This window comes from Notolepis coatsorum, assembly GCF_963971535.1.
Source record: "Notolepis coatsorum genome assembly, chromosome: 5".
Taxonomy (NCBI): Eukaryota; Metazoa; Chordata; class Actinopteri; order Aulopiformes; family Paralepididae; genus Notolepis; species Notolepis coatsorum.
In genome coordinates, this window is record NC_140169.1 from 17,953,761 (window position 1) to 17,981,152 (window position 27,392).

The window sequence follows — 27,392 nt, forward strand, 5'->3', positions numbered from 1 at the left end:
GAGGCTAGCAGCAAGAGCTCTAGCGGACAGGACTAAGAGGCTAGCAGCAGGGGCTCTAGCGGACGAGACTGAGGTGCTAGCAGCAGGGGCTCTAGCAGACAGGACCAAGGGGCTAGCAGCAGGGGCTCTAGCGGACGAGACTGAGGTGCTAGCAGCAGGGGCTCTAGCAGACGAGACTAAGAGGCTAGCAGCAGTGGCTCTAGCGGACGAGACTAAGAGGCTAGCAGCAGGGGCTCTAGCGGACGAGACTGAGGTGCTAGCAGCAGGGGCTCTAGCAGACAGGACCAAGGGGCTAGCAGCAGGGGCTCTAGCGGACGAGACTGAGGTGCTAGCAGCAGGGGCTCTAGCAGATGAGACTAAGAGGCTAGCAGCAGTGGCTCTAGCGGACGAGACTGAAGTGTTAGTCGGAGTAACATGGATATAACCCATCCTGATAACTGACGGGGCAGTCCTAGCAGGATAGTCAATACTGGCTGGAGGGCCAGACTAAGGAACCGAGACCAGAGAAACAGGGGCCATAGGGAACGAGCTAGCTGACGGGGCAGTCCTAGCTGTTGAGGCCTGGTTAGCTGCAGGGGCTAAGCTAGCCTTCCTAGACTTTCTAGCTCTCCGTGACTTGTTAGCAGTAGGAGCTAACGGGGTAGCTGTCGAAGCTACAAGGGCTAGGCTAACCACAGGGGCAGGGTTAGCTATCGGGCTTGTGCTAGCTACCTGAGCAGTGAGAGCTGCAGGGCCTAAGCTAACTGCTACAGGGGCAGGGTTAGCTATCGGGCTTGTGCTAGCTGCCTGAGCAGTGAGAGCTGCGGGGCCTATGCTAACTGCTACAGGGGCAGTGTTAGCTATCAGGCTTGTGCTAGCTGACGAAGCTACGCTAGCAGTAGAGGCCATGCTGGTGGTGGAGACCTTACCAGCAGTAGAGGCTTGGCTGGAGACTGGAGGCTGGAATAGGCACTTTATCCAGTGTCTGCCCGTCTCCTCCAGCTGTGGGGCCAGCTCAGGGTGCCACTCCCTGAGAGAGTAGAGCAGACGTAACATATCCTTCCTCTCCTCCAAGGAGGAGGAAGGAAAATCCCCCAGTCCAAACGCCTCCAAGGCACTCAAAGCCTCCATCGTTCTGTTCGCTGGGTCCAAACATGGTGGCGTCATTCTGTTAGGGATTGTGTTGGCAGAGGACCCAAGCGCCAACAGAGACGAGGGAGAGGTAGATCTGAATTGTCAAAGTGAGCACTGCTCCTTTAATTCGAACACTTCGAGCCAAGGGTGAAGTGTAACAAAAATACTTCAAAGGCAGCAGTAAAACAAAACAAGGAATAGCTCAGCTTAAGACTGGCAGAGGGCAAAATACAAAAACAAAGAATAATCTCATAAAGAGAGCAAGTCCAAAAATGTACAAAACAAAATGACACGTCACAACACGGTGCAAAAACATTACCAGGTGAGAGCCAGGATACACAGGGAGACTAGACTAATCCGAAAACGGCAGGAACAGACCAAGGGGAACAAAGCAGGAAACACAAAGACGCCACGGGGAGACAAGGGGTACACAGGCATAAATACACAGGCTGATTAACACAAGGGGGTAATTGGTAACAAGACACCTGAGAGGGAAGGTAGAACTAACTAACACAAGGGGGTAATTGGTAACAAAGATCCAGGGGCTGGGAAAAGTCTGTGCAAAGGTGGGGGCTGTTGAGGAGTAGAGGAAAGTCTGTGCAAGGGTGGGGGCTGTTGAGGAGGATGGAAAGGGGAGAAGGGTCCAGGGACAGGCGGACCCTCACACATCTTGATATTTGTCTAGTCTAGTGTGTTCATTAGATGGGTGAAATCCTCTTTCAGTGCCTCTGTGCCTGTTTTCTTAGGCAGTTAGCCTCTGGTATGCGTGCCATTAGCGTTAGCCACGCTTCTAGGCCTCTTTTCTTTTGGAAAGAATGATACAAATATATATATAAAAAAAAATATATATATATATATATTTTTTTTTTGTATTCGACTAAGAGGTTGGCAGTCGACTACGGCTCCTTTCGATCGATTAGTCGACTATTCAACTATTAGGGGTCAGCCCTAGTGTGTAGTATGTGTGTGTGTGTGTGTGTGTGAGTGTGTGTGTGTGTGTGTGTGTGTGATATATATGTGTGTGTGTGTGTGTGTGTGTGATATAATCTGGATATTATGTATGTGACTCACCAGCAAGTTGTCCTCCAGTCAGTGGCACCACTCTGTACGGTGACCTTCAACACACACACACGCACGCACGCACGCACACACACACACACACACACACACACACACACACACACACACACACACACACACACACACACATACACACACACAGACACACACAGAGGTCAGTTGAGAGAGCAGGCTGTGCAACACTGAAATATGTCCCCCTCAATCTAATCAGACATGCTGTTAAAACCCTCTTCCTCTCAACATGTGTGTGTGTGTGTGTGTGTGTGTGTGTGTGTGTGTGTGTGTGTGTGTGTGTGTGTGTGTGTGACACACATAAGAAATTAGAGCTAAACAATACTTCCAAATTGTATTGCATTCACAATATGAGCTACTAGAGCAATGTCCAAATCACAGGAGGCTACAATTTCAGATGGGTGAATAATGTGTGTCAAAATATCATTAAAGGTCCCATGTTTTGCTATTCCTTTCACTATTTGGGCAATTTTACACAATTCCTGTGAGTCTATGGAACACATCTGTAAGTTTTTTTTCAAAAAAATTCATTGTTTTGTATTTCTAATCAAGTACTCTAAAGCAGCATTCAAGATTTCAAGCTGTTTTGGGCTGGGCTCCGCCCATACTCGCAAATCGCTTTGAGTGACAGTCGCCCACAGTCTGCACTGGCAGTCAGAGAGAGACATCGAGAGATGGAGAGGGAGACTAATCAATTTAGCTGCGGGGAGGCATAATCCCACAGGACAATGTAACTTGTTTCAAATGACAATATATACCCCTGTGGATATTATTGCGCGGATCGGAATACGCGTCGGAGTGTGCGTGTGCGCTATGTAGGGCTGTCCCCGACCAAGGATTTGGATGGTCGACTATGATTGGCCAAAATTTGCCGTTAGTCGACTATTGGTCGAAAAAATAAAAAATAAAAATTTGTATTTTTTTTATATATATATGTGACCCAGTCTGGCAAAAATGCCTACAAGTCGCGGAGGTGAGATGACAGAGAGACACAATACATTTTTGTGTGTGTGTGTGTTTTTTTTTTTTTTTATATATATATATAATTACAGTTAGAGTGTTGAAGAACACATTACTATAAAATCGAACAGTTATAGTACCTCTAATAGTAACAATTATTTGTTTAAAAAAGGCTCTTTGTGAGACAAGTTTCTTCCCAACGCAGGGGCGGAGTTAATTTGCATGTGAAAGAAGGAGAGCGTGTCATCAACAATTTTTTCAGATTCAGAATTTTTATTTGCCACATGGAAGCAATACAATCATACAGTTTTCATACAAAATCATAAATATAGTTCTACCATGGGCAAAAGGAGCAGGAAGAAGAATAAATCTTATGGTTACCTGCCCCCTATTCTTAAACTAAACAAGTATCAGTATCAGTTTCATTTGTTCATTTCAAACCATACAACCTATACAATACAAGACAACCACAAAACAACACTACAACCACCACAAAACAATAGACAACAGCAACAACAGACACCACCCATGGTCCGAAAAGTGGGATGGAAGAAGCCAAGCCTGTGAACTTCCATTCCCCACACCCCGGCCATCACCCTCTACATACAACATGTAACACAGCTCCGCTTCCCACATCCCCCGACATCTCAACAAGACACACATGAGTCTGACCAGTCAATACATATTTTATATACATACTCCTTTTAATGCCAAACATGTTCACCCTCCTCCTTATACCTTTCCAATATTCCTTTTTTTTTTTTACTTTCTTTTAAACTGGTATATGTTTTACTCTGTTTAACGTCCTCGTCCAATCCATTCCATAATTTTACTCCACAAACAGATATACACATAGATTTTAGAGTGGTTCTTACACCCGGTTGCTGGAGTTTCTGTTTCCCTCTAAGATTATAATTCCTGGTTCCTACCCTCTCAGTGAACAACAGCTCGTCAAAGCTGTTAGCCAGAGTGCAGAGTGCTTTGGTCGACAAGAAATAAGTTCCAGCTGATGCCGTATCTCTCTCTCACCCACTATTACGTTAGCTAACCCTAGCCTACAGTCTGACTGTTGGCTAGTGTTAGCTAACGTAATAGTGGGCGAGAGAGAGAGAGATACGGCTCCCCCACTTCCCTCTCACCCCTGTTTACTAGTGCACTAGTAAACGGGTGGGAGGGAACTGGGAAGCGGGGGAGCTGTATCTCTCTCTCTCTTGCCCACTATTGCATTAGACGCTAGCCTAGTCAGGCACAGAGAGCTCTCTCACTAGTAAAGGCAGGGATATCCTGATCAGCCAGATACTGTAGCCTTCTACAGAACGAGTCAATGAATGAATCACGCTAGAAATACATAACGCCTACATGCTGGCTATGTGTGTGTGTCTGTGGCACCTTGAAAAGTGCTTGAATTTAGCTTGGGAAAAGGTGATGAGGATTGTGTGTATGTGTAACTAGGAGGGATATGAGGACTGTGTGATTATAGTTAGTGCTCTCACCACTATGTAACTATGATTATAGTTAGTGCTCTCACCAGTATCTCACTATGATAGTTATCTGCTGTATAATGTCATGTAGACTTTTCACAGTCATTACTGTGACGGCACTTAATTATGTTAATGCTATTCAGGTGAGGGTAGTTGTCCACGCCCAGTCCAAACTAGCTCAAGTGTGAACATTTTTGCGAGGCCTTTTTCTCCCCTTTAGTGTTCTAGAAAAGAGACTGCTTTACAATATTTAAATGTAAAATGAATATATGATATTCAAAACATTCTCAGATTTCAAAGTATGACATAATTTGAAAGCTTACATTCTGTACTTTCACAATCTGGAAAAATCTGGAAAATGAAAATGGAGACTTGTAGGCATTTTCGCCAGACTGGGTCACATATATATATATTTTTTTATATTGATACAAAAATTAATTAATAAAAAAAAAGTATAACATATTAATTTTTTAATTTTTATATTGGACTAAGAGGTTGGCTGGTCGACTACGGCTCCTTTCGACTAATAGGGGTCAGCCCTAGCGCTATGATACTTTGCAGCGGGTTGATGTGGCGCGGGTGCAGACGGGGGGGGGGGAGTGGAGGGCGGGCGGGCGGGAGAGGGAGAGGGAGGGAGGGAGAGGGGGAGAGGGAGGGATGCGGAGAGTTTTGCGTGCGCTCCCGACGACGTGTTTCCCCACGCACACGCAGTCGGGAGTGTGTGTGGGGTGCTCCGTGTCCCTCTCTCTCTCTCCCTCTCTCTCTCGCTCGCTCGTCACAGTCTGTGTCCCGACTGCGTGTGTGTGTTTCCTCGCGCGCGCGGTCGAGAGTGTGTGTAAAGTGCTCCGTGTCCCTCTCTCTCCCTCTCTCTCCCTCTCTCTCACTCGCTCGTCACAGTCTGTGTCCCGACTGCGTGTGTGTTTCCCCGCACCCGCGCAGTCGGGAGTGTGTGTGGGGTGCTCCATGTCCCTCTCTCCCTCTCTCTCCCTCTCTCTTGCTCGCTCGTTCTCTGCTGTCTCTCTGTCGGCGCCAGTGCCGCGTCAACCCGTTTGAGGAAGTGTCAGTATTTCCACTCGCTCTGTTGTTGAGTGAATGGTTGAGTGTGCGCTACAACCATAGAGGGGGCGTTAGTTATGCAGATCAGCTCCTTGCTACGTAGGATAGCGAGTCAAATCAGAATGGCTTAGGCCATGTCCACACTAAAACGATCTTGGTCATTTCAGGCAAAGTATTTGATCGTTTGCATCGTTCTGCCACACAGAACTGCGTTCTGGCAGCCTGAAGACGGTACTTTTTGATACCAGCTTCCAGAGTGCGCAATTCTGAAGACGCCTGGAGACGCCCCCCATTGCGCCACCATCTTTACAAGCGATACGCGGCTTCTCCTGAACCGATGACGCTTTGGCCCACCTCTCCCTTACCCCGCATGCGCAAACTCTCAAGGCGCTCCCATAGTCCAGCAGACTGTACACAGAGCAGACTCCGCGGAGGTCCTCGCGGACTCTTGAGCTTTCATAGTCGAGCAGATCTCAGCGGACGTCCGCGGTCTATTTCCTACATTTCTCGCACCAGTTTTACTACATTTCCCACAATTCTGTCTGTTCTACTGTACTGGCAGATCAGAGGGAACATTATCAGCGGGAGAGAGAGAGAGGGAGAGACAGAGAGAGAGAGAGAGAGAGAGAGAGCGCGCTTCACAGGCTCATCTCTCTCCTCGCGCCACCAATCGTTCGCGCAGTGTCACATTTAATGCAGTTCGATGTCAACCAAAACGCCGAGCAGCGTTTTGTGTGACACCAAGTCAGCGGCGCGGATGTCCGCGCCTCAGAAAATAGGAGCGTCGCACCTGTGGGTCTGCTGTCCGCTGAGATCAAAGCTCAAGAGTCCGCACGGACATCCGCGGAGTCTGCTCTGTGTACAGTCTGCTGGACTATGGGAGCGCCTTCAGCCAACATCACAACAACAAGTAGTTGCGTTCGTGGTGCAGAAGCTATTGAGCCTGATCTGGCTTTTTGCGGCAAACTGTTCCATAGCATACCTCTTCAGTTGATCATGACAAATCCTCTCTTACCTTGACGATTAAAAAGCCTCCATAATTTAGTAAATAAAGCTGTAGCCACTAGCCAGCCAGCTAGCATTGATGCTATTCAAAATGCTATCCACATTAGCTAAATAGCTAACCAAGTAAATACAGACAACGTTTGCTAGTCGAAATGACTGGACACACACAGGGACAAGTTAAACATCAATCAATAAATGTATTCCAACAGGTAGTTTGAGCCGCGGTCTGGTCTCTCTCTCTCTCTCTCCTCTCCCGAAGTACGTTGCGCCGTGTGCCTCTGGAAAAGTAGGTCAGCTCACTTCACTTCTTCTGTTTTTATTGGCGGTAGGTAGGAGCAGGTAGGTGCAAACTGCGCATGCTCCATTCTTCTTCTCTGCTTTTGGTGTTTTTTTGCGGCAGCGTTTCAGCGGTTCAGTGTTCTCATTAGGACGCACTAGTTATTTTAAAACGATTTCGTGTTTACGTTTTTTTTTTTTTTATGAAAACGAAACAGACCAAAATCGTTTTAGTGTGGACATGGCCTTAGTTCACTGGGGGAGGATCTTGTCTCAACTGAATTGGAGCAATCCGCCAAAATGAGAATTAGAGACACAGAATAGAATAGACTTTTAATTGTCATTGCACACAAGTATACAACGAAATTTCAGGGGAGCTCCCACAGACCGTAGTACAATATATACATACATGTAACACATAACACTGTACATATAACAGAATATTTTAAATAATAAAGTGCATGATGAGCGGTAACATAGTGGTTATCAAGTCCAGGTAAGTGCATGGTGCACGTGAGGGGACAGTCAATGAGAGTTTAACAGTCTGACTGCTTGGGGAAAAAAGCTGTTCATAAATCTTTAACTCTTCGCATGTATGGACCGGTATCTCCTCCCTGAGGGAAGGAGCTGAAAGAGGTGATGTGCTGGGTGAGACTGGTCCTTGATAATACACTTGGAGCGGTGGAGGCAGCGGGAGGTGAAGACGGAGGTGATGTTTGGTAGAGGAGTCCCGACGATCCTGCCTGCCGCCTTCACCACCCTCTGTAGAGCCTCTTGCTCTGCCTTTGTGCAGCTGGAGAACCACACAGACACACCGTAGGTCAGCACACTCTCAACCGCACAATGATAAAAGTTGACAAGGAGATTTCGTGGCAGGCCAGCCTGCTTCAGCTTCCTTAGGTAGTATAGGCGTTGCTGAGCTTTCCCGATCACTGAGGCGGTGTTGGTGCTCCAGGACAGGGTCTCACTCACACTGACCCCATTGATACAACCCCCATTGCTAGAAAACAATGCTAAACACTGGAAAAAGCTATTTATAAGACAGGGGACCTTTAAATAAATATAAATATAAGTAAAAATATCATTAAATAAATATAAATATAAGTTAAAAATATCATTAAATACATCTAAATATAAGTACAAATATCATTAAATACATCTAAATATAAGTAAAAATATCATTAAATACATCTAAATATAAGTTAAAATATCATTAAATAAATAGAAATATAAGTAAAAAAATATAATTAAATACATCTAAATATAAGTAAAAATATCATTAAATACATCTAAATATAAGTTAAAATATCATTAAATAAATAGAAATATAAGTAAAAAATATAATTAAATACATCTAAATATAAGTAAAAATATCATTAAATACATCTAAATATAAGTTAAAATATCGTTAAATAAATAGAAATATAAGTAAAAAATATAATTAAATACATCTAAATATAAGTAAAAATATCATTAAATACATCTAAATATAACCTTCAAAAGAAGCACCTGAGGAAGTGGAAGCGAAACATGTTGTGCACCAAACAAATAAAAAGCTAAATCAGTCCTGAGGAGTGTGCGGACCCTTCTTTTGAAGGTTTTCTTCTTTTAGCTTTATACATATCTCTTGCGCTGACCTGCACCTCCAGTCGGGGTCCAACAAGATGTGCACGACTCGAGTCTTATTTAGTTTACATCTAAATATAAGTCGAAATATAATATTGTGGTGCTGAAGGGATGTCCTGGCCTACATTATTCTACAGAGTACAGACTTTAGAAAACATCTTTGTTCGGCACAGCCCCTGCAGAAAGTACACCATGATGATCATGTTACTGCTGTGTGTTCTTCAATGAAAATGAGAATAATGAGTTATCTAGTTTCATGTCCTCTAGTAGTGAATCATATCGCAATTGCAATATCAGTAAAATGATCGCAGGGCGGCTACGTGGCGTAGTGGGCAAGGCGCTCGCCACGAAATGCTGGAGACGCTCGGCTCGTCAGTTCGAGCCCAGCGCTCCACATTTGCTTTCAGTTTAGCTGGTCGTCCGTACTAATACACATTGGCCGTATTAGGGGGTGGGAAACTGATGGGTGGGGATCGGGCGTTGTGGACAGCGACTCCTACAGGTCGGTTGGTGCGCCTGCACAGTAGAATCAGGAAGTGTCGGGGGCAGCGTGAGCCTCCCACGCGTTACTCCTCGCCACTGAGAGATCGAGCTGCGCAGGTGAAAAGATGCGACTGCTGTTACCTCAAGTACCGGAGGGGACTTGTGCTATGTATGACTTAGTCCACATTGCAGCCGGCTTGTGGGAGGCAAGAAACAGCGTCCGTGACAGGGGAGGGTTGAATTGGATGATACGAAATTGGGATGGGAGAAAATATAGAAATGGGAGAAAAAGTGGATAAAAAAAAAATTACCAATTTTTTCCAAATCGTTCAGCCCGATAAGACATACAAAAATATCACTCACGCACGCACACACACACACACACACACACACACACACACACACACACACACACACACACACACACACACACACATATACACACAAACACACACACCGTTGAAATGACAAATAGGTATTATGCCACTTTCAGATGATGTTTGTCTGGCAAATAAAACGTTTTCAGATTTTACGCAGAGATAAGACAGAGATAGGGGAAGTGCTCCTCCCACCAGCACGTGTATATATGTGTGTGACAGTGTGTGTATACAGTATATGTGTGTGTGTGTGCCTAATTTTTGTCGTTTTCTTTCAACCAACTTACGGATAAGATAAAGTGCCACTTCACCTTTATCTTGCTTTCTTACACAGTACCGTATATTTGTATGTCTTGTGTATGTCATAAATGTCTTGATGAATTGAAAATGGAGGACCCTTATGTAAACAAGACGAAAGTATTTTTCTGGTCTTCATCCTCTTAGCAGTTGTTTGTATTGAGCTGTACTGTATTGTACCCATTCTGCAATCTGTTAATAAAGTTTTCAATCAATCAATCAATCAATCAATCAATCAATCTACTTGTGGCTTCAGGAAAAGCCATGCACGGTTTCAAATGACATGAAGCAATGCCTTGTGGGAAGTAGTGTTTACACTGGTATGCTGGGTTTCAAACGATATGAAGCAATGCATTGTGGGAAGTAGTGTTTACACTGGTATAGGGAGGTGTAGTGGTTATGTCATTGCCGTTTTTCCGTATTCCACCCTCTGTCCAACACAATGTATTTCCCCATTGCCCATTTCTAAATCGTCTTGTTTAAAACAAATAAAGCATTAACATTTGCATGGTGTAGGGCGGCTAGGTGGCGCAGTGGGCAAGGCGTTCGCCACCAACGCAGGAGATGCTGGGTTCGAGCCCAGCTCTCGGCGTTGCTACCAGCTTGGCTGGTCGTTCATACTAATACAATTGGCAGTATTAGGGGGTGGGAAGCTGGTGGGTGGGGATCGGACGTTGTGGACAGCGACTCCTACAGGTCGGTTGGTGCGCCTGCGCAGTAGAATCAGGAAGCAACGAGGGCGGCGTGTCCCTCCCACGCAGACCCTCGCCGCTGAGAGATCGCGCTGTGCAGGTGAAAAGATAGGACGGCTGCCTCCTCGAGTACCGGAGGAGACACGTGATGCAAGGCTTCGTCCACATTGCAGCCGGCTTGTGGGAGGCATGGCCTAACAACGTTCGAGACAGGGGAGGGTAGAATTGGACAATATGAAATTGGGGACGGGAGAAAAATAGAGAAATGGGGAGAAAAAGTAGATAAAAAAAAAACATTTGCATGGGGTACCTTTCTGTGCGTATTCATCCACAATCTATAGCTCAACATGAAAATATTTGCAATTAATCATAAAAAATAATCGCCGAATTTGATTTCAACCAAAAATGCTTAAACAATCATGTTAGTGATAGAAGGGAACTCATTTCGTGTAAAAATTTTAAGCTTTTCAATTTCCATGCGGCAGAATTGTTACAATAGCCGATAATCCATTTTCCCAATGATAAATCCCTATACGGACCTCGCGGGCGGTCCAAAGCGACGTCAGACTACACCTCAATATAGACCACTGCACTTCCGCGTTACATTTAGCTCATGGAGGAGATCGCGGGGGGAGCAAATTAATGTATGTGGATGAGAGCCTTGATGTAAGTGGTTGTAGCTACGGCTGTGTGGGTGCTAGAAACATGATTGAATAGACTTTTATACGCCTGAGTCTCCTGAACACGGCGCAACCAATTCCAAATCGATGCGCAGATTGCCAAAGGATTCTGAAGGCGCGCAAAGCCACATTGGAATGTTCCATCAGAGGGGGGAAGCTTGTGGTGGCAATGTGAGCGGCTATAGACCACTGCACTCAAATATAAACATTAGTCTACCTGGAGACTCAATGAGGTAATTGTAGATGTCGCCATAAGACACGTCTGGCCATTGAGTGGGATAATTTTTCCATTATCCTGTTCGGCTGAAAGGACACTGGCCACCGAAGCAGGCACAAGCTCCCCCCTCTGATGGAACGTTCTAACCCGGTTTCGCGCCGCGTCGCGTGCCGTCAGAATACGTTGGCAATCTGCGCATGCGTATGGGGAGTAGGTGCTGAAAAAGGGACTTTATCTTGGCCGATTAAGTTACAATCTATTTGGAATGGGTCGCGCCGTGTTCAGGAGACTCAGGCGCATAAACGTCTATTCGATCATGTCTCTAGCACCCCCACAGCCGTAGCTGCAACCACTTACATCAAGGCTCTCATCCACATTCATTAATTTGCTCCCCCCGCTATCTCCTCCGTGATTTCAGAATCCCGGAAGTGTTGCAGTGGTCTATGCTGTGTTTCAAATGACATGAAGCTATGCCTTGTGGGAAGTAGTGTTTACACTGGTATGCTGCGTTTCAAATGACACGAAGCGATGCCTTGTGGGAAGTAGTGTTTACACTGGTATAGACCACTACACTTCCGCGTTACATTGAAATCGGGGAGGAGATTGCGGGGGGGTCAAATGAATGAATGTGGATGAGAGCCTTGACATTAAGTGATTGCCGCTACGGCTGTGGGGGTGCTAGAGACATGATCGAATAGACTTGTATGCGCCTGAGTCTCCTGAACACGGCGCGAGACATTCCTAATCGATCAGAGCTAAATTGGCAGCGAAAAAGACCGTTTTTTTAAGCATCGATTCCCCATGCACATGCGCAGATTGGCCACGGAGTGTGATGCAACGCACATCCACTGGAATGTTCCATTAGAGGGGCATTAGAGGGGGTGTTGTGTTGTGAGAATGATAAGATAGAATTAAATATACAGTAAAAGGAATACAGTACAAATATACAGAAGTCTACAGTAAGTGTAATATTGCACAGTGTTGTGCATGTATAATCAGTAGCTTAGGCTACATAGTAGGCTAATGACAGCCTATTCTAGTCTAGCAGGTGCTGGTATAGACTAGTAATGTTGATTTTCAGTCATCTATGACATTTTTTATCTAGGCAAATGACTGCAATATTACACTTACTGTAGACTTCTGTATATTTGTACTGTATTCCTTTTACTGTATATTTAATTCTATCTTATCATTCTCACAACACAACACCCCCTCTAATGCCCCTCTAATGGAACATTCCAGTGGATGTGCGTTGCGTCACACTCTGTGGCCAATCTGCGCATGTGCATGGGGAATTGATGCTTAAAAAAACAGTCTTTTTCGCTGCCAATTTAGCTCTGATCGATTAGGAATGTCTCGCGCCGTGTTCAGGAGACTCAGGCGCATACAAGTCTATTCGATCATGTCTCTAACACCCCCACAGCCGTAGCTGCAATCACTTAATGTCAAGGCTCTCATCCACATTCATTCATTTGACCCCCCCCGCAATCTCCTCCTCGATTTCAGAATCCCGGAAGTGTTGCAGTGGTCTATGCTGCGTTTCAAATGACACGAAGCGATGCATTGTGGGAAGTAGTGTTTACACTGGTATGCTGGGTTACTGTTGCATGTTTTCTAAAGGTCATTATGAATCAGAACAAGGAGGAAGAATGCCAATGTATTGCCTTTGGAAGGTTGCAACTGAGACCTGACCTTGATAAAATATTAATAATAATAATAATGGCTTGGATTTATATAGCGCCTTTCACATACCCAAGGCGCTACAAAAACAAAATAGAGCAAACAGAACAGAACAACAGAACAAAACAAAATAGAACAAACAGAATGAACAGGATGCTAAGGAGCATCAGAGACCATATGCCTGGGTGAAGAGGTGGGTTTTCAGCAGGTTTTTAAAGTGGGCGAGAGAGTTCGCATTTCGGATGTCCATGGGGAGGGAGTTCCAAACATTGTTATATAATAAAACAAATATTGTATTATACTGTGTTGTTAAATACAATTTTAGATGCAGAAAAAACTGCTTTGATGCTCAATACCTACTGTATACTGTGGCAGATATCATCCCTTGTCACTTGGTTACGTGGAGGAAGGGAGATACTATTGTCACGGGCAGAGGAGAGTTAAGTGAGGAGTTTATTAGGACTGATGGAATACACCTGTGCACCACGTGATCACCCACATCTCACACACAAGACACACATAGCATAAAGCCTTAGGAGAGATAGAGAAGAGTGGAGTGGAGGTGAGGAAGGAGTAGAGATCGTGGAGAGAGTGTGTTATACGGAGTTTGTGAGGTGAGACTGAGAGGTAGTTGTAAGGAGAGGTTAGAGCAAGAAGGTGTTCGTGGTACTGAACCCTGGACTGGCTGAGATACCCCCTTGTGAAACTGACCCTGGACCGGACGACAAACCCTGAGTATTGAACATTCCCTTTTGTGTAGAAATTAGAAACCAATCATCCAACCAACAATTCACACACCTGATCAAGAAGGTTGGCTGACTAAGCAACCAACCAAGCAAACAAAAAATCAACCAACCAAGCAATCAACAAATCAACCAAGCAACCAACAAATCAACCAACCAAGCAATCAACAAATCAACCAACAAATCAACCAACAAAGAAACCAACCAAACAATCAACAAATCAACCAAGCAACCAACCAAGCAGCCAACAAATCAACCAACCAAGCAATCAACAAATCAACCAACAAAGCAACCAACCAGGCAACCAACAAATCAACCAATCAACAAATCAACAGATCAACAAAGCAATCAACCAACCAAGCAATCAACAAATCAACAAACTACTCAATCAATCAGCAAATCAATCAGTCAATAAAAGATTGATTAAATGCAGATGTACCTCTCTGTGTTGTGTGGCATGGTGGGGTCTATGGACACCATGGCTCCTGATGAGTCTAGCAGAGACAGACTGGTGTTCCTGCCCAAACAGGAGAAAAGTAAATCACTCCCCGGAACAAAAAGAGTGCACATTTAAATACAGTGCTGTTGATAAAAATGCAGGTCAAAAGGTCAGGTTAGGTTTTCTCCTGCTGGCTCTTTAACACATTCGAGGCCAAACCCGAGATAAGTCGGGTTAACTCGCCATGCTCTGGGCGCCAAACCCGAGAAATCTCGGGTTTTAATCGATATTTCTTTGATTCGCTATATCCATTCATTTTTCATCCATCTAGCCTGACGTTATCATTGGGAATGGGTCTGAGCTCGCAAAGGGCAAATACCGCCGGCTATCGTCTCCCGGATGGTATTGCACATCATTGGAATCCCTCTGGCTGGGGTTGTGCATCAAAAAAAAATCCGGTCCAGGTTTTCCTTCTCGGGCATGCAGTATCGTTATAACAGATGGACTGGGGACACTCTGAGCAGCGTGGATTATGTGTTTTGGATTTATAACGTTGGATCAATAAACGCGATAAATATTTGGAATGGCGATCAGGAATTGGATTAATCTTTTTGCAGGACATCAGATGTGAGGAAAGGACTCTATGTTACCAATCTTGGGTTAATCAGATGTTTCTTTCACAGCGATCACAACGTGTCTGTGTGTGTGTGTGTGTGTGTGTGTGTGTGTGTGTGCGTGCGCGCGTTGACTCCGACCAAGGCACGGATAAGCGATTTTTCAGCCCGCTTCTGTATCGTGCATGAGGACACATATACTATAGATAATCTAGCGTTTATTTGAAAATTATTCATAAATCAGCCGAAAAATTACAACGTGTTTTGTGTATTCCACTAAAGGGCTATTATCGCGTCTTTCTCTGGAATGACTAGAAATCACCAAAACTATACTCGTATTCAAAACGGTATAAAACGGAAATGTACAGATGAAAAAACAATCCGTTTTGTACATGTTGACTGCAAGCAACTCATTGATAAGAGACGGGTGTATTAGACCCATAGCCATAATTTAAGATATATTCTAAGTAGAGTTGTTCCGATACCGATACCAGTATCGGAAAAGCCGCCGATACTGGCTAAAATGCTGGTATCGGTATCGGCGAGTACCCTCTAATGCTGCGCTCCGATACCATATGACGTAATTTATCAACAACACTGTGGTCTGTTGAGTAAGCATTATAAAACAAACGTGTGCTTAATCGATTAAAGTGTCAATGCCATTTGTCATTTTAACAGCAGATACTTTCTTAAATGTCATCGTCCCGACAGAGCGGTGTTGACGGGGAGCTCATGGGTTCGCTTGGTGGCTGGTGTTATTAGCATTGAACAGCTAACCGAAAGCTAGCTTTAACATTACCTTGGCTAAAGTTGGGGCTATTCATATAATCCAGCAATAATGGCTGCAGACCTGCAAGCAAAGTACAGCAAGTTGGCAAAGGAGTATTCGTTAAATCACAATGTCACCAGTAACGTTACAGTCTTTTCATATACCGACAGCTCATGCTATGCTAACTTAGCTCACGTTGGTGTCGTCATTGAGACCACCTCGCGTACACAATTAATGACATGTTGCGGACAGCCATATCGGTGACAATGTTTAGCTTTTAGTGCCAAATGATAAGAGTCTGAGGCGGAGTCTCAAAAGAGAATGTTGAATATTTATTGTGCAAAAATCACAACAGATCGACTGCTACTGAAACGGAGCCTTGTAGACAGACTGAGTAGGGTATATCTGCAGAGCCAGTGGGTAGCGAGTGCAGCAACGTATAATGTCCGTGTGGATCATTGGAGTAGGGTATATCTGCAGTGCTGAAGCCCCATACTCATTGATTAATGATACTAATACAAATCTATACAATCACCTGTTGTTGAATAAATACCATTACTTTCTAGTTATTACAAAAAAACAGTATATATAAAACAGTATTTGTTAAAAAAAAAAATTATATTTATAAAAAATTTATATAATATCGTTTTTTTTTTTTTTTATGTATGCACTGGTATCGGATAAGTATCGGTATCGGCCGATACCCAAAGCTTAGGTATCGGAATCGGATCGGAAAGGAAAAAATTGTATCGGAACATCTCTAATTCTAAGCACTCGCAAATAAGTCATATTCTACATTGGATAAAGCACTGGCACTAAAGGGTCACAGCGCGGAAGTGTTAATGAATGACCTTTGTTAAATTGATTTCACAACCATTTTGTGATGATTATTTTAGATCTCCCCTGGTGAGTGATGGGTTAATTAATGTGGGGGGGGGAAGCAACAGTTGTGATTGGAGGATCAAGAAAAGAGTTTAAGATAATATCATATTATGTCAACAGCAACTATGTCTTCACTTTGAGCAAAAGCACAGCTCCTACAGACCCATGGCGCCTGCGTTCAATGCCACTGATTTCAATTCCCTTCAATTCAATGTGACTGTCAATGTACAAATCACAAGTATAGGTACAACGAAGATTGGACTTGTGAACTCCCAAGAGTACAATGCAAACCGGTATAAAATAATACACCCTCTAGAGGCCATCTCATGAAGCCTTGGGGATGTCTCGTGACCTGCCCTGAAAGATTCCACTTGATCCCCAGCTGCACAGTGGGAAGGATGAGCTCAAATACAGTACATACTGTATAGAACACATGGCTGAATGAGCTCAAATACAGTACATACTGTATAGAACACATGGCTGAATGAGCTCAAATACAGTACATACTGTATAGAACACATGGCTGAATGAGCTAACATACAGTACATACTGTATAGAACACATGGCTGAATGAGCTAACATACAGTACATACTGTATAGAACACATGGCTGAATGAGCTAACATACAGTACATACTGTATAGAACACATGGCTGAATGAGCTAACATACAGTACATACTGTATAGAACACATGGCTGAATGAGCTAACATACAGTACATACTGTATAGAACACATGGCTGAATGAGCTAACATACAGTACATACTGTATAGAACACATGGCTGAATGAGCTAACATATAGTACATACTGTATAGAACACATGGCTGAATGAGCTAACATATAGTACATATTGTATAAAACACATGGCTGAATGAGCTAACATACAGTACATACTGTATAGAACACATGGCTGGATGAGCTAACATATAGTACATATTGTATAAAACACATGGCTGAATGAGCTAACATACAGTACATACTGTATAAAACACATGGCTGAATGAGCTAACATATAGTACATATTGTATAAAACACATGGCTGAATGAGCTGACATACAGTACATACTGTATAAAACACATGGCTGAATGAGCTAACATATAGTACATATTGTATAAAACACATGGCATGATCTCACAGGGACCAATAAAAATAACAAGAGAGTCAGAGCCTCAGAAGCTCATTTTATTGTTCTGGTAAAGTCAGACCATTATGAAAGATGCAATGTGACTGAATGTTCAACTGACGATTTGAATGTCATATGTGAATAAATGCAATGTGACAGCATGTGCATGAGTGTGTGCATTAGGGCTGTCACTAACCGTTTTCTGTCTATTATTTTATCGATTCGTCGATTCATCCAAATGATTAATTTATCAGAAAAATTGATAATGTTTTACTAGTATCCTCCGGTCACACGGGTAGTTGCCTCTTTGACACCACCTACTGAATATCCAGAGTAGGAGATGAGCCATGAAGTTTATTTATGTCTATAAATGATGTGTAGTGTGGATGCCTACTGTACATGAGTAGGGTGAGCAACCTACAAGTACATGCCATTACTGCTTTTTTTTTTTTTTTACTTTGACCAGTCAGCTGGTTCTTTTCGCGTTTATCGCTTTTTCCTGGTCAAGTATGACCGACAGAAACAGGTTGAATGGGGGTATAGATGGGGGGAAAGACACTCTGAGAAAGTACGGCTTGTCCGGGAGTCGAACTCGCTACCCCAGATCCGTGACGCGCACGGTTGTCCCCGACGCCGAAATAGCGTTCGAGGTACGCGGTGAGCTACTGGAGCTCCCCTCCATTACTGCTTTTTATCTATTGACTCATTATAGCTACTTTATTATCTTGAAATAATATAACACCTGCCCATTACTATCACATTGTATATGATTATATACAATGTATCCATGCCTGTAGCTAAATGCTGAAAAACAGGGAACAAATTTTACTTTTTAGCTTTAGATTAAAAAAACGATATATATATATTTAAATCAATATCTCCCTTCTTGAATAAAATAGGCTCAGGAATCAGGATTTTTAAAGCTAATTATCCTAATCCATGTTCAGATGGAGGGAGAGAGACAGGCTCAGCCCCCCCCCCCCCCCCCCCATTCTCCTGTGCCTGTGAGCTATTTAGCTTAGCTTAGTTAGCGTTAGCAGCGTTAGTTAAGGTTTTTACTGCGACGTGGTCATACAGCAATGACGAGGATGTAAAGCATGTTAGACGCATTTATTGGACCTGTTGCTCGCGGAGTATACATAGAAACAGTGCGACTCGCAAGAGGAGTTGTCACAGGCTGTAGGACGCAGGGCTCACGAGCTGTCATAGCTTCTAAAGTTGAAGGTGGAGTTGACGGGAAACACGGAAGTTATCAAATGCGAGCGAAACGTGCACTGTCGAGTCCTGGCTCTAAGCAGAATCATGAATAGTCGTTTAAGATAAGTTATTTATATTTTTTTGCAATGTGCAATTTATTTAAATGCAATTTATATTTTTGTCTGGCAGCGTGGCTACATAGTAGCGCTCTGGACTCATGATCGAAAGATCACCGGTTCGAGCCCCGGTCAAGGCTGTTCAGAATGTGGTGTTTTTGTCCAGCAGGGGGCACTCTGTCTTCTGGACTAGTCAGTAACAATGCCCCTGTTACGGTGATAGGGACACCGTATAGCTGCGAGTGCCGTCCTTCGGATGAGATGCTAAACCGAGGTCCTGACTGAATCTCGGCCGTTAAAGAAACCAGGACTCCTATCGCAAAGAGTAGGGGGTTCCCCAACGTTCCTGGCCAAATTCCCAATCAAGTCTCTGACATCAAGGCCACCTAATCATCCCTTCCCCCTTAACACTTTCCGTGCCAGCAGGGGGAGCCAAAAATAGCGCTTGAGTGCCAGCGCTGTAGTCAATGGGAGGGCGATCACATTTGCGAACGCATAAACTATATCTTAAATTATGGCTATGTGTCTAATACGCCCGTCGCTTATCAATGACTTGTTTGCAGTCATTTCCGTTTTATACCATTTTGAAAAACACTCGTTTTTTTAAACTTCCAGAAAAACAAAATTATTCTGCAGGAATCGCGCTTTACTGCAATACACAAAACACGTTGTCATTTTTCTGCCTATTTATGAATAGTTTTCAAATAAACGCTAGATTATCGATAGTATATGTGTACTTATGCACGCTAGAGAGGCGGGCTGAAAAATCGATTCTCTTATTTCCTGATCAGCACACACACGACACGCTGAGGTATAGGTGAAAAGAGCTCTGATTATCCCAAGACTGGTAAAATAGATTCCTTACCTCAGATCAGATGTTCTCCAAAAAGATTATTCCAATTCCTGATTGCCATTCCAAATATCGATCGCGTTTATTGATCCAACGCTGGGTACTGGAAATACAGATTCCACGCTGTTCTGAGGGTCGGCGAAGACTGCAATCGGCTCGGATTACATGCCTGACAAGTAAAGTGTGGATTCCGGACTTTCTTTTCCCCATGCGTTTTCATTCAATCCAATCCAAAGGGTGCATTACCATCCGGCAGACGATAGGGGGCGGTATTTTCCCTGTTCAAACTCAGACAGAGTCCCAGTGGTAACGTGAGGCTAGATTGATGAAAAATGAATGGAAATCGATAATAAAAATAATGATTAAAAACAAGATTTCTCGTCGGTTGGCACTCAACGCATGACATGAATTAACTCAAAGTGTTAATTGGCTGATATCAATCTCTGTCTGCTGAGCCGTTCAGCCATTGTGTAGTGTGATGTGTGCCTGGTGCCAGTGTATGGCAGCCATTGAACCTGTGTAGCCCAAGGTTGGGTGCTACCAGTGGTGGTGAAGGAGGCAATTTCCACCCTATATTGTGGGGGAGCGCTTTGAGTGTCTAGAAAAGTGCTATATAAATGTAATGAATTATTATTATGATTATTATTATTATTTTGAACGTGATTCATTGTGCACTAGTTAGATTACATGTTGCGCATGTTGTGACTTTGAACGTCTGCCATTTCCACCGCAAAAGGCAGACAAGTAACAACAATACGATGCATCAATCATGAATATGCAAATCGACGAAATGTCATGGTTGCTTAATCGTGACAGCCCTAGTGTGCATGCATGCGTGTGTGTGTGTATGTGCATGTGTGTACATTACCTCGGAAGGCCCAGAGCGGTACAGAACAGCTCCTTGATGTCACATGGGCTACAGAACTTACTGAACACCACCTGGAGATAGAGGTAGACACACACACACACACACACACACACACACCACAATCCCTTAATGTATAATTGATATCCCCCTTTAAAGAGAAGTCCATCAAGGTTTGTTCAGAGTGATGTGATGCGATGTGATTCACATTGTATTCATATCTAACCCTGTTATAATAACATGACATGGCTCTTAGAGAGTGAGAGGAGAGGAGGCGGGAATGCAACACAGTTGTCTGATTAATATAGATTGATGTGAAGAATTGTAACGTTGATAGTCCCGCAGATCACAAATCTGAACTAGGGGAGTTGTAAAGATTACCGAACCAGTCTGGATTGCTCTAATCTAATCAAGTACATGGTATCTTGAATACACTTGTATCTTGTTGTGTATGTCATAAATGTCACTATGAATTAAAAATGGGGGACCCTGATGATGTAAACAAGACAAACGTCTTTCTCTGGTCTGCATCCCCTTAACAATTGTGTGTATTGAGCTGTACTGTATTGTACCCATTCTGCAATCTGTTAATACAGTTTTCCTTCATTCATTCATTCATTCACGCAAGTATTAAACAGAACAATCAGCCACTATAGGGGAGAACTCCTGCATGTAAACTGACATACATGTGCAAACTGACATCAAAAGTGCATTTCTTTTGATTAGAAATATGCAGATTTCACAACATCCGCTGTGAATATAATATTTTCTTTTGCTTCTCCTTCATTGCCTCGCAAACAAGGTCAGGTGGCGTCATCAAATGTGACAAGTCAGTCATTTATTTTCCTTGTGTCAGCCGCGGCCCACAGAGACAGATGACCCACATAGATTTCGACAACAACACCGTTTCCCCTCAGGGGGACAACAAAGGTCTTATCGTAGAAAGGATGCGCCGGCTAAGATTTTTGATAATTTGAGACAAGGTCTGTTTTTAGACTTGTCTACGTAGCGTTATGTGGAATAAGCATGTCTTTCAGTGGTTGAGTCTACACTGTTCTCATTCCTGTGTTGACACTTCCTTTGGTCAATCCTCCTTCCAATTTGCTGCTCCCAGCAGTTGGAACGAGATGCAAAAGACTAGAAAAATTGACAAATGAATCCCGCCTCACTACCTTTAAGGACTCTATCGCAGAGTTGTTTACACACACCTGCAACTGTCACCCAGCCTTTTAACTGTAATTCTGCTTCATGTATTACATACCTTGTAATTTTATTTGGTTGTTTGTTTTAATTACTTCCCTTACCTCTGTGATTTATGTATCGTCTGTCTCTTTTCTATTATATTAATTTATTCATTTATTTTGTCCCCTTTCCCTGTTACCCTTCTAGAGGACCTTTTGGTTAACCTTCTGTAGTGTGGTAGTGAAAGGGTTAACCTTCTGTAGTGTGGTAGTGAAAGAGTTAACCGTCTGTAGTGTGGTAGTGAAAGGTTAACCTTCTGTAGTGTGGTAGTGAAAGGTTAACCTTCTGTAGTGTGGTAGTGAAAGGTTAACCTTCTGTAGTGTGGTAGTGAAAGGGTTAACCTTCTGTAGTGTGGTAGTGAAAGGTTAACCTTCTGTAGTGTGGTAGTGAAAGGTTAACCTTCTGTAGTGTGGTAGTGGAAGCATTAACCCTTTGTAGTGTGGTAGTGAAAGGGTTAACCTTCTGTAGTGTGGTAGTGAAAGGTTAACCTTCTGTAGTGTGGTAGTGAGAGGTTAACCTTCTGTAGTGTGGTAGTGAGAGGTTAACCTTCTGTAGTGTGGTAGTGAAAGGGTTAACCTTCTGTAGTGTGGTAGTGAGAGGTTAACCTTCTGTAGTGTGGTAGTGAAAGGTTAACCTTCTGTAGTGTGGTAGTGAAAGGTTAACCTTCTGTAGTGTGGTAGTGAAAGGTTAACCTTCTGTAGTGTGGTAGTGGAAGCATTAACCCTTTGTAGTGTGGTAGTGAAAGGGTTAACCTTCTCTAGTGTGGTAGTGAAAGCATTAACCCTTTGTATTAAATACTGTATAATTGTTATTCTTATTTATATTCTTATTTTAGATTTTTTTTACTAACTGAATGTTCATTGTGAGCGATATGTGGTGCTGAATTTCCCTCTGGATCAATAAAGTACTTCTATTCTATTCTATTCTATTCTATAGTGAAGGGATTAAGAAAATAATGAATAAGAAGCTACATGATACATCTGATGGTATTGAAAGCAACAGACAACACAATGTCACAGAAACAAGATGGACAGCGAAGGACAACAAGGAAGAGAGAATGAGGAGCGGAGGACTGGTGAAAAGATGGGAAGAATGAGGAAGGAGAGAGGAGGGAGAGGTGGAAAAGGTGGGAGGAGGGGGGGGGGGGGGGGCACCAAATGAGTTGGTATAATTCACACACCGGTGATGAGGGGGTTGGTCAGGGAGGGCGAACGAGCACTTAAAAAATAAAACACCTGCCAATGGCAGCCTGTCACAGGTGTAGGAGACAGGTATTTAGTGAGGGTCCAGGCAGAGACAGGAACACAGGGGGCTTCAGCAACACACTGACAGTTGGACCGGTCAGCCTGGGGTGATCTGTCAACTTGAAGATTAAACTGCAATCCAATGTTCAGTTCATAGCTTCTTTTTGTCACCTTTATTTGCGCAGGGTAGATTAGCTGAGCACGGAATGTCCCTTGTTGTTATGTATGTTCATTTGCTGTCAGTCTACTTGAACCCGTTCACTACCACATTATAGTAGGATAACCCTTTCACTACCACAATACAGACAAGTGTGGTGGTGAAAGGGTTAACCTACTATAGTGTGGTAGTGAAAGGGTTAACCTTCTGTAGTGTGGTAGTGAAAGTGTTGTTAACCCTTTGTAGTGTGGTAGTGAAAAGGTTAACCTTATATAGTGTAGTACTGAAAGGGTTAACCTTCTGTAGTGTGGTAGTGAAAGCATTAACCCTTTGTAGTGTGGTAGTGAAAGTGTTAACCCTTTGGAGTGTGGTAGTGAAAGGGTTAAAGTAATGTTTTCTGTGCTCTCTGCCTGTGTGTGTAGGGTTGGGTTGGGTACCGTTCGATCGCTCTTTTAAGGCCATGGCCCCCAAGCTGTGGAACCAGCTACCCTTGGAGATCAGAACTGCCCCCTCGCTGGAGACATTTAAGTCCAGACTAAAAACTCACTTTAATCCCTAGCCTTCAATAAACCCTGATTTTCCCACACCCTAACTCACACACTCCCATGCAATTTTATCTTGCCCCTTCCCCCTTGTATCTGTTCTTCTGTCCCCTGTGTGCTATATGGTACTTTGTGCTACTCTATCCGTGTGTTGGCTTACTGTTGTCTTATTATCTGATTGTACTGTCTTGTCCTGCTGTGCCTTTTTGTAATTTTGTATTATGAATTGTTATGCTTTGACTGTACAGCACTTTGGTTGGCTCTTGAGTTTTTAAACGTGCTTTATAAATAAATGACTTGACTTAACACACCACACAAAATAAATTGCATGATCATTACATTTACATTTACATTTAGTCATTTAGCTGACGCTTTTATCCAAATCGACTTACAAGTTCTGTACGACAAGCCATCATGTATTATGTTTTGAAATGTAACGTTACCTCAGTAAATATTATCAAAATCCTCTGACCTCATCTGGTCTTTCCAAAGACCCAAGAGACGGAACAGTAATATATATAAATTTGTGGAAAAGGTTCCCCCTTGTCTAGTATATTACACTCTTATACAAAACATGTAAAGGTACCAAAATCTGGTACCGATTGATCTAGCATGAATCGGTACTCGGTAGTACCAATGTATTTCAGTTGGTACCCTTAAAAGTACAGTTCTGTAGAGTTCGGTACCCAACCCTATGTGTGTGTTCATGTTTTAAAAGAGAGAGAGAGAACTGAGAAGCAGGCTGATATTAGAGCAACTATCAGTGATAAGGACATGCCACCGATACCACTCTTTCACTGCAGATACTGCAAAACTTTAAATGAACACGCCAACTTTTGGGGAAATTAGCTTATTTGCCATCTACCCTGGAGTTAGACAAGCAGATACATACCCCTTTCTTCTATGTGCATGCATTAGGCTTAGGGAACAGCCGAACCGTTAGCCTAGCTTAGCGTCATTCACTGGAAGTAGGTGTGCCAGTGTAGCCTAGTTCCCAACAGTCATGAAATACACTGCAAATATTAAAACGTTTAAAAAAATTATTAAAAAACTCCAAAACGTTCCTATAAACATGTTGTGACCTGTGTATTTACCATGTGAAAAAAAATATATATAGACATTTTAGTTTTATACTCGGAACAAATTTTTTGCCGAACCACTGCTGCTTGGGCGCAGTGATTTCATCACCTCAAAAGCCCTGTTGTTGTTTTTTTTAAACTGGGCGTTTGAGGTGATGAAATCACAGGTAAAAACGTGGGGGCTTCATTTTACACTAATTAAAGGTGTATTTTTGGAGCATAGGGTGAGGGTTCTAGAGCTTTTCATTACAAGCTCCAAGTCAACCCGGCGCCAAGGACGACGTGCATCATACAGTATGAGTCATGACTACCACAGGGAAACTCTCCCAGTATCCATACTCCTTTCATCCTGGTATCATACAGTATGAGTCATGACTACCACAGGGAAACTCTCCCAGTATCCATACTCCTTTCATCCTGGTATCATACAGTATGAGTCATGACTACCACAGGGAAACTCTCCCAGTATCCATACTCCTTTCATCCTGGTATCATACAGTACAGTATGAGTCATGACTACCACAGGGAAACTCTCCCAGTATCCATACAAGATACAAGATACAAGAGTTTTATTTGTCACGGCATACAGGTATACAGTGAAATGCGGGGGGTCTCGCCCGCAACGATGTGCATAGTACAAGTAATAATATAAGAGTCCAACCAATAAACAAGTGAACAAAGTAGGCATATCGGTATCTGTACATGAGCTATTTACAGAGCATGCCACAGGTCCTGTGGCAGTGCAGTACACTGTTAGCTACGGATGAGGCATTGGGTCTTTATGTACACTGCTATACAATGCTATATTATACGATCTCAAGCTATACTATTCTTAAAGTGATCTTTCCTTCTGTAAAGCGTGTGCAGCATGAGTGTGTGTGTGCTCATGTAAAAGTGGCTGCTAGTGTGTGAGCGTGTACAGTGTGTGTGTTGTGTGTGTGCTCATGTGTGCTTGTGCGTGGAGAGTTCAGTGTTCAAGGCTCTGATGGCCTGTGGGAAGAAGCTGAGCCTAAGGGGGCTTTCACACTCAGCCTTTTGTATCGAATCACCGTCCCGGAGCACGGGGGGCAGTGTTCTCACTCACCACTTTTGGGGTGCGAGTCGGCGCTGAATCGTTTCACCCCCCGCTGAACGGGACCAGCTGGCAGAGGTGGTCTCGGGGTCGGTCCCGGGAGAACGGGGGGTGTGGCTTTGCGAGCTTGTACCTTTTCACGGGCGTGGCGCCTGGTGCTGACATAACGTCATAAATTTTGTTTGCCATTGCTATGTCTATACATTGTTCGAATGCATTTATTTCTATTAGACCAGTGGTGCCCAACAAGTCGGCCGTGGTCGACCAGTAGATCGCTCAAAACGCTCAAAAGCGGACTCTACAACACCATCCATTCGTGATAAAATATAACCTCATATTTATTGGCAATTTGTTCATTTTATATCAACATCCAGAGTCCGCAGTCGTGTTAAGACATTCCCGTTTACATTTTCGGTCGACCAGTAGATCAATGACATTCAATATAATCGATGCGAGCAATGTTACTAGTATGTTGCATGTGTAGTAACGTTAGCGTTAGCCGTTAGCTTAGCGTTATTGTTAACCCTGCAAAACGATCAAAAGCGGACTCTACAACAGAGTTCCATTCGTGAGAAAAGGGGGGTGGGTTATATTGACAAGGCTTGACAACAGAGGTTCAAATATAACTTCATATTTATTAGTTATTTGTTTCTTTATATCAACAACCATTCTCCAGTCTCCGTGTTCTGTGTTTACATTTCGAGCGTGACATCATCGACTACGGCAAGCTTACAAGCTCAAAACGCAAACCGTAAACAAAACCCAGAGCGCACCCAGACTGAAGTGTGTACACAAACTAGAGGGGGGAGAAGGGGGGGGGGAGTTCGGCACGGAACTCGGAATGAGGACGGCACGGAGCTGATTTCGACCCTGATGTTGAGTGAGAAAGCCCCCTCAGTCTCTCTGTCCTCGTTACTGGTGCTTGCAGGCGTTTGCCTGACCGCAGCAGCATGAACAGGCTGTTGTTGGGGTGGTGAGGGTCTTTCATTATCCTGCAGGCTCTGGATTTGCACCTCTTGTTGTATAGGACCTGCAGGGTTGGTAGTGCAATACCCGTGGTACGCTAGGCTGAGCGCACCACTCTCTGTAGGGCCTTCTTGTCCTGTGCCGTGCTGTTGCCATACCAGGCAGTTTCCAGTCAAGATGCTCTCTACAGCTCCGGAGTAGAAGGACTGGAGTATCTTCCCAGATACTCTGAACTTCCTTAACTGTCTCAGGTGGTAGAGGCGCTGCTTCGCCTTTTTTACGACTTAGTCTATGTGTGTTGTCCATGTCAGGTCCTCTGAGATGTGGACCCCCAGGTACTTGAAGCTGCTCCCCCTGTCCACGGTAGCCCCGTTTATCCTCAGTGGTGTGTGTGTCTCCTGCTGTCTCCTCCTAAAATCCACGATCAGCTCCTTGGTTTTACCAATGTTCAGGAGC

The 27,392-nt window shown here is 43.6% G+C and overlaps 1 protein-coding gene across 11 annotated transcripts in view; it reads right to left on the minus strand.

Annotated features, from left to right (window-relative positions):
- The window catches only part of pde9aa (phosphodiesterase 9aa), a 210,723-nt gene that overhangs the window by 156,440 nt on the left and 26,891 nt on the right, over positions 1 to 27,392 (minus strand). For 9 of the 11 annotated variants that reach the window (XM_084315184.1, XM_084315186.1, XM_084315193.1 and 6 more), the window contains exons 2-4: positions 20,638 to 20,708; positions 14,218 to 14,295; positions 2,185 to 2,228 (exon numbers count right to left, since the gene is read on the minus strand). In XM_084315184.1, the coding sequence (XP_084171310.1) occupies positions 2,185 to 2,228; positions 14,218 to 14,295; positions 20,638 to 20,708 (193 nt within the window). The remainder of the gene's footprint in view (positions 1 to 2,184; positions 2,229 to 14,217; positions 14,296 to 20,637; positions 20,709 to 27,392) is intronic. The other 2 variants (XM_084315187.1, XM_084315192.1) reach the window with 2 other exon arrangements.